We start from the raw sequence: 15,728 nt of genomic DNA, 5'->3' as shown, positions 1-15,728 counted from the left end.
ATTACAACAATGAACAGTGTATGGCTTTGTCTGTATTACAGGTTTGCTCATCTTGGCGAGAACCAGCATCAAGTAGAGAGAAATAAAAATGGCACACTGTCAAGCGTCCTTCCCTTGTGAGTACTGCTGCATGAACACAGGGCTAAAAGAAAAGTGTCAAAATGAGATGTTTAGTCACGTGGGTTTTATTTGGAAGCACTTAACATTTGCTGAGGCCTCGTGATGATTGAGTCCATTTGTGTGCTCCTAAGTGCTCCCTCTCGCTCTAAAGGTCTCTGAAGGTCTCTGGCTGTGCACTGTTGGGTCTTCATTTCTTTTTTCGACTGCTCCTTTCCTCCTCCTTGCCCTGGCCATTTCAGGGCCCACCGAGTCCTTTACTCCAGTCTGACTAGCTGCACATGCTCCACTTGAGCACGAGGCCCATGTAGAAGGACAACGTACCAATATGATCTTTCACACTCCATGTTTTTCATTTGTTTTCTCACTTATCTAAGGCATGTCGCAATTGCTGCCTTTATTATATTGTCATTTTAACAAACAGAAGGCGCTGCAATGATGACGAAATGTGAAAAAGTGAGGAATATTTCTGGTGAAAGATTTGTCATCTCCTTGGCTCTGTGAATGAATGTCTGGAATGTTGTACAGTATGGCATTAAGCTTGACTCTCTCTCTGTGTAGACTGCATGCTTTTCAGGGTAGTTCAAGAATAAAATCAACTGTAGTGATTTAAATAGTAAATAAATTAATGCCATATTGTGTAACATTCCAGGCAGAACGAAAATATCTTCTCAACTTACCCAGGTCAACATTGTAAAAATGAATATGTTATCAGTGCTCTGCATAAAGACATCCAAATTAAATTCACATGAGAAATGACAAATGCTTCAAATTTTCAAATTGAAGAGTGGCAGAGCTGTGGAGGAGTTAGAATTTCTCCCTGTTCTGTGTCCATTACCTGCTAGTGTTCAAACTTGATTTCCATAATAAGGAAAATGCTCCGTACTCAACACGACAATGATAACTGAAACACTTTTTTCAATATAATGTTATTATCAGCATATATAATGGTTGTTTCTTTGATATTATCATGCGATTGTGGACAAGTTCTGATAAATTTTAATCTAAAACTATTTAGGAAGGTCAAGGTTTTAAATGTATGTGTTTTTCTTTTTTAATTGTTGTTCAAACGGGTATCAAGTTTTGATACTAGTTTTATCATCAATATCACTTGTCTCTGTTACATTAGGTCCCTTCTCCTGTCTCCCTCTGTTAATTCTTTACTTTCTTTCATCACTTCTTCCCTCATGTTGGGTTCACGAGGGGCTGCAGGTGGCTGCAGTTGTGTAATAGAGCTATTCTCAGACTCTGTTATATCTGCCGGTAATCTGGGGAGGTCTTCAGTTCATGGCTCCCTCTGCCTCAAAATAGCCTTTGCATGAATCACTAACAAACATTCACAAAAGAATAAGTGATATAAATGGTGTCTTTCTTAATCTATTTATTGTTAAAATGTCAATATCTCAATACTCCCCACTTTCCCCATATTCCCCATATTTACTTTGAAGACTCCAAATCAAAAATAGCAAAGCAAGCAGCCATTTTCCATTAAAGGTGCACTATGTAACTTGACCACTACTTGCTTGTCTCTGATGCTATTACTCAGTCTAGAATATTCCACTGTATGGCTTTATACATTTAACCTTTTCAACTTTTGTTATCTGTTTTTTAGCAAGTAAAATCATGTAACTGAATAACTGCAAAATAGTTGTCATATTAATATATATTTGTCAGTTTTGCTTCCTAGAAATTGTTAACATGCCTTCATCTCCTTTGTCCTGGTAATAATTTGGATTTGTGATCCTTACCTATTTTATTGATTTTGTGTTTCAGAGAAGCGGTGTCCCGTTTCCCAGAAGACAGTGTGTTTGAGGTGCTGGCTCCGCAGGTGGACACAGACAGTCAAGATGTGTTTGAGTGCCATGTGCTGACAGGACAGGGCCAGCTGAGGGCGCTGTGTCGAGAAGACGTGCTCATGTACCGCGAGTATGTTAAGAACAGATTCATGTGAGAGAAGAAGAGCTGTAATTACTAATCATATGTAGAGTTTTATTATTTCAAGTTGATGTTACTTGAGTTCTGTTACATTTTTAACAGTTTTAGAATGATATTGTACATGCTAATTGGCGTAAAATGGTTCTATGCTTTTTAGTTGTATATTTATGCTTTTTATCTTACTTTCAAGTTTTTAGTTTCTTATTAAGAGATTATTTGAATATCAGGTCAGGTATACATCACCACTTGATATTAAATGAAATTATGCTGTACATTCCATTAAAATCATGTATAAAGGTATAAATGATGTATTGCAACTTATTTTTGCTTATTCTCTGCCGTAATCTCTCATGTCAGAGTAAAACATATCTGGTCCTGCCCTCTCTTAATTCCTCCTCCTCTCTTCCTCTTCCTCTGCTCTCTTTTGTTTACTGTATCATGTTGCCGTTATGCTGTTTCTACCTCTTTTTACTCCTCTCTCTCTCTCTCTCTCTCTCTCTCTCTCCCCCTCTCTCTCTCTCCCTCTCCCCCTTTTTATTTTCACACCTTCTGTCTAGTGCTCGAATTTGTAAAGCAGGTGCCACACAAGATGTCTATATGTGTAATCCACGCACTGGGAAGTGATGTACGCCTCAGCCTCGTGAGCCTGTTCACACAGAATGCACGTGAGCAAAACTGGCAGCTGACAGAGTTGTTATTTTTATTTCTAGTTTTAATTCAATTGCTGAGTGCTTTGCAGAGGGTTTTTTTTCCACATTGTCTAAAAAATGAAACTATTTTCCTCTAGTCCTGCTATTTGTCCTGCTATTTTCCTCTAGTCTCCTGTTTGCTGCCTGCTGTTGCCTCTATAAGGATGGGTGGTGTTCAGGATAGGCGTAGTGCATACATCCTTACAATTAGTCTTCTTCCATGACATATAAAAATTGATAACTTGAAAATACCCAATCTCTCCTTATCTGGGAAGCTAAGCGAAGAATTTGAGACTGCTGGGAAAACCAGATGCCACAGTGAGGTTACATTTGCCATTGGTGCAGATTGGCAGCCTTACTCCTGTCATTCTACTCCAGGGCAGGTTTAGCTTGCCATTAAAGTAATACATGTGACATGTAACTACAGCTAGAGTCTGGCCTCGAACTTTTCACATTTCCAAAAATATTCTGCAATTTGATCTAAAATGTCACAAAAATACTTTTTAAGTTCATTAAACTACTGAACCATCTACTTCAATCCAAGTTTGTGATTATGTAATCTTCTATCCATGACCTAAAAGCACTATTACCAGGTTCATAGTTGTTACCATATTAACTCTTGCATTGAACTTTTTTCCCAGCACCAGAAATGGCAAAAATTAAGGTCATGGTGACATCTTCAGTGCTGTGACTGCAGTGGGTCAGACACATCTCTGCTATTATCAACCAGTCCTTTTTGTGAGTGAGAATTACTTTCTGTACGGCAAGGAGAGATAACTTGTGTATTTTCTTTTTTATAACTGGGTCAAGTTTTAGTGTAGTTTGAAGTGTGCCATGTGTGTTGTCTGGAGCTCAATTTCAAATTCTTTTTCCAACACAGCATCTCTGTTGAGTTCATCCATTTTCTTCCTATTCAAAGTTTGTTTCGACTTCCTGTTTATAGACAACATTTTGAGGACTTTTTTTTTTCCAAAGATAATTGCCAGTGCTAGATTTTTCTCTTGAACACTATAGATTGCTCACATATGCATTGTCAAAAAGGTTTGTACCCTTTGCACTTAAAATGAATATTCAGCTATTTTGAAGCATGTTTTTGTTCCTCAGAGCAGGTGTCTAGTTACTCAGGCCTCTTAGCAGCACATGTGGTGAGTAGATGAATAAAGGCATTTTAGTAGGGTTATTTTTGGCCAGGTTTCACAGAAATGCTTAAAAATAAGAGGGTAGACAGTGGGGTACTAAATGTGATGAGCTTCTGTTTTGAAAAGAAAATCCAATTAGTTAATATTGAAGCACAGAAAGTCATCTTATTATTTGAGATGTGTTTTGGTGATATTGCTGTGTTTGACAGTCACCAGGCTCTTCACGTGACCACTTCAGCTCATGAATGAATGCACCTTCCACCTCCAGTCAACAGCTATCTGCAGATGAACATTATGGACAATTTGGTCTGTACTCTGTTACACTTATTCACATCTGCTGGGAGGTCAGCCATATGCTTGTCTCCATGGAGATGTTATAGCTTTGCCTAGAATGTTCCATAGTATGGAATTAAACTTACTTGTTTATTCAGGTATTTGTATTCCTCCAAGGTACACTGAATGGCTTGCATTCTCCCCTACCTGTCTCTATGAAGGTAGATCAATTCAGTGTCATACTGTGGAATATTCCAGGCAAAGCAACAACATGTCCATGGAGACAGGCAATTGGCAGTCCCTCCACCAAAGATATTTTGCAGTGCACTTTTAAACGTAGTTCACAAATTGGATGAAGCAGGAGATGATTAATTGAGAGGGTATGGACTCTGGACTGTGGTAAAGATGATTTGTCAGTTTGGATCTTATTTAGGCCTAATTTTGAAAGGTTCAATTGACCTTTAAAATACACTATGACGTTGTTTTAAATTGTGTCAGAGAGAATAGATAGAATAAGTTTGTATAAGATAATACCAATCTGTCTTGGTGCTATATAGTTGTTTGGTACAAAACATTAAATAACATAATAATGAAAAACCCTCTGCAACATTTAAAAGATACCATTCTTACTTCACCCTGTGGATTCAATCCAGCTGAACTGCTTTACAGTCAAGGTCCCATGGTCTCAAACTCCCAAATCATTTTTATTGGGTGACTATAGTGACCAAAGGAGGGAGTTAATGGTTCTTCCCATTACCCACTTCAATATTATTCAGGGTCAACTTTATAAAATCAATGAAGAAAGCTGAATTCTCTCTGACTTGTAAAAAGAGCCTTTACCAATGGCAATGACCTGCATGATATGTCGTTTTTGTTTTGTTTTTTGTTTTGTATTTTTGTTTTACTATAAATAATTTCAAAAGACTGCGGTTCTTTTGCAAAATATAAAAGAAGAAACACATTAGAAGACAAATCATTTACATGGCAGAGGAATAGGTGTAATTTGTAGCAGCACTGTCAGTTCCTCTCAGTAAGAGCAGCATTGTATTAAAGGTCTGTTTGTTACAGCCCTGTCAGTAACGTGTAATGGTCATGTAGAACACACAGTGCCCACAAACACTCTCTTCTGTCGGCTTATCGTGACATTACTCTGTGTTCAAATGCGATCCCGGGACTCCGCTGTACAGAAGATCCACTTGAGACTGCAACATTATTGCTCTTTAGTTACATATGATACGATTTGAACTATTATAGTATCTAAATAATATTGTGCCATATTGCCTATAACATTTCGTAAATAGAGCCACAAACTAAAACTTGAGCATTGTTTTACAAATAAGTTTATCTCACATTTCATAGGCTGGATCTCGGTTGTGCGTCATGACGTCGCTGAATTTTGCGCCTCGTGCGCGTGACCGCTCGGTCCCCACTCTTTCTCCACTCTTTCTCTCTCTCTCCTTCTCTTCACATTTCATCCTCTTCACCGAGCTGAGCCCTGGTACATGTTTCACTCCGTCCCTGCCCAGGCGGTCTGCCCCGCGTGGGAAACACGACAGTACGGGGGGCTTGCCTCGATAGAGCTGGAGAGGAGATACCTGCTGTCTCTCCTGTCTCTAGGTGAAGTCTCGTTACTGACCGCGCCACAAAAGTTGCAGAGAATCTCAGCGCTTCTAGTTTTGCCTCCGAGGTGAGTGAACATCTTAACGTGTGGGAGAGAGACTGTAATAAGTGACTAAGTGTTAGTTCAGCACCATGGACAGCACCCGGTCTACTGCAAGCATCGAGCGCAAGATTGCAACAGAAACTCTAGATCTGCATTAATACCTCATTAATTCGACTTTTAAATTTTATATTCCAACACTTAAAGCGCATTTTTATCGAACGGAACTCGATGTATTCAATTCAACATCTAAACAAAGCTATACTATGCAATAATTGTATATCCTTTTACAATAAAACTGTAATTCCAAACATTTAGTAAATTAAAAAATAAAACCTCTCACTCATTGCTCATTACATTTCACCTTTTTCTCTCACAGGTAAAACTGTACACAGTGTGGAGCAATGAACGAGTCTTTGGTTGTCAATGACTCCACCGCAACTGTGGGGGTCGGGGAGGGCTTGTCCTGGCCCGAGGTAGACTCTCCTCAGCAGAACAGCAGCCTGGAGTTCTCCACTGCCCCCCTGGATTTTCCCGTCAACCCCTGGGACATCATGCTGTGTATGTCCGGCACTGTCATCGCCTGTGAAAATGCCATCGTTGTAGCCATAATCTTTTACACTCCAACTCTGAGGACTCCCATGTTTGTACTCATCGGGAGCCTGGCCACAGCTGATCTGCTCGCCGGTATGGGATTAATCCTGAACTTTGTCTTTCAGTATGTCATCTCATCTGAAACCATAAGTCTGATCACTGTCGGGTTTCTGGTAGCATCATTCACCGCATCTATTAGTAGCCTTTTAGCCATTACAGTGGACCGTTATTTCTCCCTTTACAACGCCCTGACTTACTTCTCTGAAAAGACTCTGCAGTATGTCCACATCATGCTGGTGGGCACTTGGGGGGTGTCCTTGTTTTTGGGCTTGCTTCCTGTGTTGGGCTGGAACTGCATTGAAGATACAACAACTTGCAGCATAGTCCATCCACTAACTAGGAGTAACCTTACACTTTTGGCAGTGTCATTCTTTGTCATTTTTGTCCTCATGCTTAGTCTATACTTCAAGATTTGCAAAATTGTGTGCCACCATGCCCATCAAATCGCACTACAACAACACTTTTTTGCCACTTCTCACTATGTCGCTACTAAAAAAGGAGTCTCCACGCTGGCCATAATATTAGGGACATTCGGTGCCAGCTGGCTTCCTTTTGCCATATATTGTCTGGTAGGAGAGAGGCACTACCCAACCATTTATACTTATGCTACGTTACTACCTGCCACATACAACTCAATGATCAATCCCATTATATATGCCTACAGAAATGCAGAGATCCAACGCTCCATCTATATGCTTCTCTGTGGCTGCTTTCACTCCAATGGTGTCTACCGGTCCAGGTCACCGAGTGAGGTTTGAAAATCTCTTGTAAAAGGTTTTATCGAAAGTAACGTGCTAGAGGACAATGAACTCAACACAAAAAGTCTGCGATGCTACTTCTGTATCTTTGCATCAGCACTTTATGTCTTTATGAGATTGTGAACACGCTGTGAACAACTAAACTCTGTGAAAAAAAACTTGTGAATGTATTTTACAACTGGAATGGCAAGATTTTGCACTTTATTTATTGTTTTTGGGAAATGCCAAAGCAGTATTGTATTGCCAATGTAGTGTTCAAAATGTCTGAGTGCCATTTTATATCCAGTACTGTATTGTCTTCTTTGCTGTACATTTTCTACAACAGAAATAAAGACATACACCCAAGCCTTAAGTGGATCACATGTTTTTTGCTCGTTTCTTTCCTGCTCAGTTTCCTCTGAGTGCTGTGGCTGTTTGAAGAGACTAATGGCTCAATAAGAAAGCAGAGTCTAGAAAGTACCTACGTTTTACACGAGACATCTTTAAAGTGTGAGTCAATAGTGTGAAAACCCATGACATCTGACGGTCTTGCTTTTAAATAAAATAAATACACTCACAAACAACAGTTGGTATATCAGCATATGACCTGAATGACTTGTTTAACTTGAATATGTCGTTCTTTCCCACCTTTTCCCACTAATAAACTTTGATAAACAGTTAATTTTACAAGAATTTTTGCCAAAATGGTGAAGGACATATGAGTTTTATTTTTAATCATATTGGCAGAGTATCTAAAAATTTAGTTATTGAAAACAAAGTAAGGTATTCAACTAAATATATCTATCTCAACAATTATTTTTAAATTTACTAAAGACATTTCTCTTTGAGCCATTATTTTGTGCTAAAATGGATTGGATAAACTGCCCCATATATTATGAAAATTCTCAGCCGAAACGGCCCTATGTTGTTGACCAAGTGGGAAGACTGTCCCAAAATGTGGATACTCAGCAAGTAAGACTAGTTCCTTTGCCAGATTGCTCAAGCTGAAGTAAATTTTCTGCATGTAGTAACAATAACTAAACAAACAAATAAATACATACATACATGAATGAATAAACAAATAAATATATAAATTCAAAAGGTAATTCTGAAACACCTGACCAACACTTTGAAATGCTTATTTGTAACTTCCCCTGGGCCTGATGATCTTTGAAATCTTTTCCTTTCCTTCTCGTCGCCTCAGGCACAGCAGACGGCAGTGGCACGTGGAGCGTGGAGAGTGTGAGTGAGGTGAGGTGACAAGATAAGTCTGTCTGCAAACCTCCGGTCCGCTGCTGTAATAATGAGAATGCAAATTAACCTGGCAGCAGTTTATCAGTTTGTGATGTTTATACAGGTATAGAGCTCCTGAGGCCACAGAGAAAAGCATATGACAACTGTTCAAGCACATCAAACTTACACTGTCAATGCAAAATGCTGCTACTAAAGTTAAACCGCAGTTATGAGTTATTGTCAGTTATGACAATAGAATGTGTTATGTTATTTCAAGTATAACATTATTTCAACTAAGTGTAACTTGAAGGTGCACTGTGTAACTTTTCTGGAGGAGAGTATGCCACCTGCTTATTTCCATAACAATGTTATTGTTTTGCCTGGAATATTCCGCAATATTCCACAGGCAAGTTATCGGTTTTCCTGGAAACAGGAAGGAGACACCTCCAGGTCAGACCTGTGAAGAAGCAGCTCACAGTAAGAACACATCTTTATATATTTGAGCCATACACCTGTAATTGAGTACATCTAAGATGCATATGTTTAATGTCATACTGTGGAACATTTCAGGCAGTCCAGAGAGAAGTAGGTGGCTGACCCCTTATCAAAAAGTTACACCTTTAAACAGTTACAGGCAAAAGGGTGAGGTATTTAATTATTTCTTGAAAGGATAAACTTTCTTGTAATCAGAGCTTGGTGGTCATTCTGTAATTGTGTCCTTTGACAGGACATGTTATTCTCATTCCCAGTGTGGGTGAATATAGCTCAGTTGGTACAGCATTCATCCTCCAAAGATTAGAGGTTTGAATCCTGCTTCCACCAATATTGTGGTAACCTTCACCCACCTTGCCTCCAATATATAAACGTGTGAATGGGTAAGTGGTTTCTTAATGTAATGTGCCCAAAGCTGGTGGGTTTCAGATGACATCACACATTCAATACTGTTTAATACAAATTGGGAGCAGCTAAATAACTATTGTTAAATGCAGTTTGTTGGTGTAAAACAATGAGATCTATGGTCTAGGCCAGACATGGGCAAACTACGGTCCGGGGACCGCTCACGGGTCTTTGGGTTTATTAATCCGGTCCGCTGAATGTGACCAAATTATATTAAAATAGGTAAGGGTAAACTTTGTTCAAAGTTTTTCTGCTGTGTTTATTTAACTGAAATTGAATCAATTAATTATAAATTAAATTTATACATTTTGAAAACAATTTGTACAATGAACCTTGCATATTCATTCTTTGCTACATGTTACAGGCCAAATCTCTAATGTAATACATGTGTATATATTGTATATATATATATATATATATATATATATATATATATATATATATATATATATATATATATATATATATATATATATATATATATATATATATATATATATATATATATATATATATATATATATATATATATATATATATATATATATATATATATATATATATATATATATATATATATATATATATATATATACCAGATGTGGTATAAGAGTATGAGTCACTCTCTATCAAAGGTAATTCTAGGAAAGTAACTGTGGGACATATGTAAACATGTAAAACACATGTTAATAAATACTGTACTTGCACACTGCAAGTTGCACAAGTTTACAATGTATGCTTTTCCATATATTCCCAGATGAAATCATAGTTTATTATATAGTATATTCACTTTTTTATTTATTCTGATCTTAGAGCCATGTTCATTAGTTTGAGGTAAGTATACTTACCCTATGTCTTATAACTTAAATTTAGTAATTCAGTAATTCATTTTTGTTGTTTGCTAAAAAGCATAGATGTTCTCCACTCCCAGTATGTAAGAAGCCCATAGCCTCCTCCCTGTATGTGAGTGCACTGAGCTCTCAGTAAGGAAAAGGTGAGCGTCACTAATGGACTGCACACTGCTCTAGCGTGTTTGTTCTCTCAGTATTTTTCTCCACCCTGACAGATGTTGCCTGTGGTCACCGGCTGAACACTTGTTTGTCCACGAGACTAATAAAGACTGCGTGTCACAACTCTGCTTTACAATGCACTTTTACGTCAGGTATTTTCAACTACATGTCCCATGAGAATTTCTAGGGATCATTTTTCAGAATATGATTGTATAAAGTGTTACCGTACTTACTGTTACAGAATTAACTGAAGTAGCCTGAGAGTTGTAAAAAGAGGTGTGAGGCTGGGGTTGTAAAGCAAAAAAAAGCTTATTTACCATTCATTCCAGTCTTGTTCAGTCTTGTCCAGTCCAGTTCAATCTAGTCCAGTCTAATTCAGTCTAGTTTGACTGTTTCTCTTGTAGGAAATATTATACCTGATGACACAGGGAAACAAAAAAGGGCTGTGCTGACAGTGTGAGACCGGCACAGCACAGGAATTACAAGAGTATCACTGTAAAATTAGAACTTCTGGTGCATCTCATACACTTACTTTAAACTTGGTTGTATATTACAGATTAAAGTTAAACACAAAAACACTAATCATAACATAAAATCATGGCCACAAAAGGAGGAGGTGCCCAGGTTGCTAATGAGGTTAATTCTGACTCTGACCAATACAGTCTATACTTTTGCATATCCACAAACTATGTGAAAATAACATCTTAATTTTCTACTTGCAATGCATATCATAATAGACATAATAGACAATGACATGGAGCTAACACTATACCAATGCCAACTTGAGTATCTAATCTACTAGATTTGTAGATTAATTTACAATGTGTTGATTGTTTGTTTGATGTGCTATTCTTTATTAAGTCATGTTTAATTCAAGTTCATTTGAGTTAATAAAGATTCTGGAATATGTTGAATTATATAATACGTGATGGTGACAAACCTGCCGAGCACAGCAAGCAATTACCAAAGTTCACAAGCCTTCATTAATAATAATAATGACATGGGTGTAGTAAATGCTCGCACATGCCTGCTAGTGAGTAAGATGTTGCTCGGTGCAAATGGAATGTGCTGCATTGTAAATGATGTAATCAAACAAAGCCTTTCTGTAGTCAAATAAAATCAATAGTAAACATTACATCTTTTCTGTGACAATTAAAAAAAGGACAATATACTGCAGGATGAAACAATATCTAAACTAGAACCAATCATACAAACATCACACACAAAGAAAATCACAGCCACTGAGACAAAGTGAACATAAAATAAACAAAAGCTGTCCCAACCAGAACCAATCTTATACTGCACCAGAAAAAAAGTATATCAAAGACAAAAGCAGGTCTATGCCAGAAATAAAAAGCTCCAAATAAAGTAGCACTACATAAGCAATACAACTGTAGCTAATATGTACTAAATCAGAACTTAAATAGCAATTAATAATACATTTAAAATATAAAGACTTTCCTAAATCCATCATTTGAGAACTACTAATCGCATCACTCTACCCAGATTGTTCTTCTGGTTGGTTGGCACGTGCTAAATAGCGTACCTACTAAAACCAGGAATCCAGGAATAGTGCGTTTTGTGTGTCTCATGGCTCTGGTTCTGATTGGTCACAGCATCTTGGTAGACTGCTGGTGGGTATTCATGTGCTTTAGTGAGGTGTAGGCCTATATAGTGAAAGTGAATGCTGAGATGCCCAGAGGAATTTGATCCTCCTATAGCTGCACTAATACAGCCGATTAGCCATGACCAAGACTATGAAGAGGTTCTTTTGAAGTTGGTTTAGATAAAACACACACACACAGACACACACCGACACACACACCCAATGTCTCATGTGCAGCCTTTTGAACTAAAATATTTTGGGAATGCAATCTTAACATGGGCTCACCTCATATTATTTACATTATGCATTTATTTGAACTTGACTTGGTAAGATATTTTCCACACCATAGTAAAAAATTTGAATGGGGCTTTAGCACAGCAGACTTGAGCCAAACAACCTGGCTAGTGCTGCATTGTGGAGCTGCCTGTACATGTGTACGTCTTCTAAGCCCATTTCTTTTTGGGATTGTGAGTGGCTCTCAGTAACTCAGACCCTCAGGTGGGGTATATTCTGACTCAGTAAAGACACATGGTAACACCAGAGGACAGTCTTCAAGAGACTGTGAGTTGACCACTCAAAGAACAATTCACAAACTGCTGTTCCCTGGACCAAATTCTTTGTGATCATAGATAACTTATGTGCTATAATTTAGAGAAAACTTCACTAAATGTTTATTTTTGCCCTTCCTCCTCTTCATCATTGTATTGCAGGTCCTCACAACCAAACCATTTTGTAGACAAACATTTGTTATTTTCACCTACTCCATTGCAGATGCTGTGCCAAAAAGATATTAAAAGTCTTAATAGCTGTCTGAGTAAAGCAGGTCATTTCGCCCTGCAGCATAATAGCCATATAATGAGAGCAAACTGTTCAAGCTGAGCATGACTATTCATTTATACTGCCAAGACTCACTTTGTCACTACAGACCTCCACACTTCTGATCTCTATAGCCTCTTAGCTGCACTCATATGCATCCTGTTCTCAGTCAGAATAACAGAACACTCAAATCGAGAACTCACAATTCTCACATTGAGTTCAATTTAATTCGTTTTAATCATCCCACATTGGATGGAGCCCTGCATTGCCCTGTTCATTTGTACACCTCCTACTTTTTGCCATTAGAACCGTGGTCCCTTCAATGACTCATGACAGCTCACGTGGACTCCACAGCTTAAGAACTGAACAGAATTATTAGATTCATTGTGACTCAACCCAATTTGGCTCTTTCAGATGTAAAACAAGATATTATAATGCCTTTATGCAAAAAAGCATTTGTACATTTTAATATTTTCCACTAAAACAGGGCATTGCTATGATATTGTAGTACATCTATATTCTAATGAAAGAAGGCTACCATTGTCCACTCTGTCCTTTTCTACTAGACAGAGAACACCGAGGACACCGAGGTCTTATCCTCCTGCTCAACAAATGTCTCAATGCAACATGACATCTGGCATTTAGTTGTCCCTTTTAAAATGTTTTCTTCAATTCCAAGTTCCCTAACACTTCTAACTCCAGGCTCATGACCAGTTACTTAGTGTCCTCATAGAAGCTTGACACTAGACTTGGTGTAATATTTGATCACATTTTCTGACCATAATCCTCTTTGGAGCAGTTACATAATAAGGCAGATTTGTTTTGTCAGGGAGGTGAGCAGTGTGTAGGTGGATCGTGGTTTGTGCTCAGTGGGAAGGAGTGCAAACAAATAATTTGATGGTGAGTTATACTGCAGTGCTTTAGAATGAATAGGTGCCAAAACAAAGGATCTCCCTGGGGAATATAAGGCAGAAAATATGGAGTTGATTGCAACCTAATGTGTTTAATATTCTTTCAGCACAATAGGAAGGTAATACAAAACAATGTGTATTTATTTAGGTCCATGCCTTTACGTAAACCAGGTCACGTATAGGTCACATCACATCAGAGTACAAGGCTGAAGCATAGAACAATGCAAACCAAACAAAAACTCTTCATCTTGTTAATTATTTACATTTTAAAATTAAGTTATGACAATGACATTACAATGCAAACACCAAGATGAAAAGGAACCCACTTTCATTATAGATACATTCTTGAATAATATAAAAAAAAAACAAATGTGCAGTTACTAAGTTTGTAATAAAATTCTTGGTTGTTATTGTTTTGCCTGGAATGTTTCCAGTATGGGATTAAACTCATGTCCATGGAGACAAGCAGATGACACCACAAAGTAACAGATCTGTAGAGAAGAGTATTGAGTAATTGAGTAAAAGCAAGATGGATTAAGTTAAATTAATCCATCAAATTAAGTTACATTCTGCAGAACATTCCTGGTTAAACCATAACATCTTGATGGAGACAAAGTGGCGGCGGACCTCCCAACCATGAAAGTTACATAGTGAACTTTTAATACCGTTATATTTGGCAAAGCTTTCATATATTACAGCACTTTATGGGATAGCATTAAAACATGCATATAGGCAATTTTAGGCTATGATCCTGGAAGATGGTACATTGCGGCTGATTTTTAAGACTTGAACTGTTAGCCAAAGATGCCCCCTGGAGGCAAAATGATGCATTATCCTCGTAGACCTTTCAAATGTATTTACTGCACTGTTCCAGGTCCATGATTTAACAGTGGGGGTCTCAATGGGCAGTATGGATGGCAGTAGATTACATCATGATTGGTCTTCGTTGTAGATGAAGACGTAATAGAAGAGAGCGCTCACAGCCAACAAAGCCACAGACAGCACCATGTTCCTCCGGTTCTCTCCCCTCAGCACCTGCAGCTCCTGATCTGCAACAAGAACAAACATTCACCAATATCAACCTTGTGCATCCGCTCGTGTACATATTGTCTATCTTAGTAGCCTGTATTTTACTTTTCACATTTTGATTTGGTTTATGTTTGACTGAGTCTGTCTTGAAAAACTAAAGAATAATTTTTCTGGTTCATGTCTGCAATAAAAAAGCAATTAATAGGATTTTTAGCTTAGGATATGCACATGGCTGTTGTATGTGCCTTTAGGCATTTGGTGCTTCATATAAAAATATACCTTACCTAATTTGTTCACCCTTTCATTCATAATGGTCATTTCTTCCTCCAGGTCCTGCCTAAATAAAAAAGGAAATAAGGAGAAGACAAGATATTGTATAAACTTTAATATGAAACAATATAGCTCGATGAATAATATTAAGATCCTTCTCACAAACCTCTCCTTGTCAGACAGTGTCTCTCGTCTGTGTCTGAACTCCACCTGATCCAGGTTATCTTGGCATCGTGCGCGCCGCTCTTCCAGCCGGTCAATCTGACACATTTTAATCACATCTTTTAGTTCGTGCACAAAATGACTCATTTAATCAAGCCAGCGATGAAACCTACTGTGCTTTGTTTTAGCGCATAACACGACATGACCACACGCTAGAAACATGACAACAAATGAAATGATTAGGACTTGTCCGTGCGTCTTACCTCAGAAGCAACACTGTAATGTTCTCGCCTTTTATCTTTTAATTTAGGCATTTTGTTGACAGTAAACCGCAGCAGTGACTACGGAAATGATTTTCTTCCTCTTTAACCAGCTCGTGGACACTGCGCTTTACCGCCCCCTGCTGTAAAGGTTCAGTACTGTTCGGACTGCATTCAACAATACATCAGACCTACACAAGTTGGCAGTTTATATTTGTATTCACCAAATTGCTACAGAGATTATAAAGGAAGGTCAAAGTGCAAAAACAAATATTTTAAAGTGTAGGCTAAAAGGCCACTTTCTTTGCTTGCGGTTAAAGCGATTGCCAG

The 15,728-nt window shown here is 38.0% G+C and overlaps 3 protein-coding genes across 3 annotated transcripts in view; 2 read left to right on the top strand and 1 right to left on the bottom strand.

Moving 5' to 3' along the window:
• The window catches only part of fig4a (FIG4 phosphoinositide 5-phosphatase a), a 49,441-nt gene extending 47,322 nt beyond the window's left edge, over positions 1-2,119 (top strand). Inside the window, 2 exon segments of the mRNA XM_055232407.1 lie at positions 42-116; positions 1,891-2,119. Coding sequence (XP_055088382.1) covers positions 42-116; positions 1,891-2,068 — 253 coding nt within the window. The 3' untranslated portion in view covers positions 2,069-2,119.
• A 3,500-nt stretch (positions 2,120-5,619) lies between these two features.
• LOC117392938 (G-protein coupled receptor 6) lies at positions 5,620-7,568 on the top strand. The gene is made up of 2 exons (XM_033991102.2): positions 5,620-5,840; positions 6,193-7,568. Exon 2 carries the CDS (start codon positions 6,218-6,220, stop codon positions 7,223-7,225), a length of 1,008 nt encoding a protein of 335 aa, XP_033846993.1. The 5' UTR covers positions 5,620-5,840; positions 6,193-6,217; the 3' UTR covers positions 7,226-7,568.
• Positions 7,569-13,751: 6,183 nt separating this feature from the next.
• ccdc167 (coiled-coil domain containing 167) lies at positions 13,752-15,539 on the bottom strand. The gene is made up of 4 exons (XM_033991085.2): positions 15,402-15,539; positions 15,143-15,237; positions 14,991-15,043; positions 13,752-14,726 (listed from the first exon to the last, which is right to left on the bottom strand). The coding sequence occupies exons 1-4, from the start codon at positions 15,450-15,452 to the stop codon at positions 14,608-14,610; spliced, it is 318 nt and encodes a 105-aa protein (XP_033846976.1). The 5' UTR covers positions 15,453-15,539; the 3' UTR covers positions 13,752-14,607.
• Between the last annotated feature and the right edge of the window lie 189 nt (positions 15,540-15,728).

The sequence above is a fragment of the Periophthalmus magnuspinnatus genome, chromosome 24 (assembly GCF_009829125.3).
Source record: "Periophthalmus magnuspinnatus isolate fPerMag1 chromosome 24, fPerMag1.2.pri, whole genome shotgun sequence".
Classification (NCBI taxonomy): Eukaryota; Metazoa; Chordata; class Actinopteri; order Gobiiformes; family Gobiidae; genus Periophthalmus; species Periophthalmus magnuspinnatus.
The sequence above is the reverse complement of the archived record's forward strand: the minus strand, read 5'-3'. Positions and strand labels throughout refer to the sequence as shown.

What these genes read in the sequence shown, in the direction of transcription:
- LOC117392938 (XM_033991102.2), top strand. Translation starts at nt 6,218, where the DNA reads ATGAACGAGTCTTTGGTTGTCAATGACTCCACCGCAACTGTGGGGGTC.
- ccdc167 (XM_033991085.2), bottom strand. Translation starts at nt 15,452, where the DNA reads ATGCCTAAATTAAAAGATAAAAGGCGAGAACATTACAGTGTTGCTTCT. An exon ending in ATTACAGTGTTGCTTCTGAG is followed by an intron (nt 15,238 to 15,401) that starts GTAAGACGCACG and finishes AAAATGTGTCAG; the next exon opens with ATTGACCGGCTGGAAGAGCG. An exon ending in TGAAAGGGTGAACAAATTAG is followed by an intron (nt 14,727 to 14,990) that starts GTAAGGTATATT and finishes TTCTTGTTGCAG; the next exon opens with ATCAGGAGCTGCAGGTGCTG.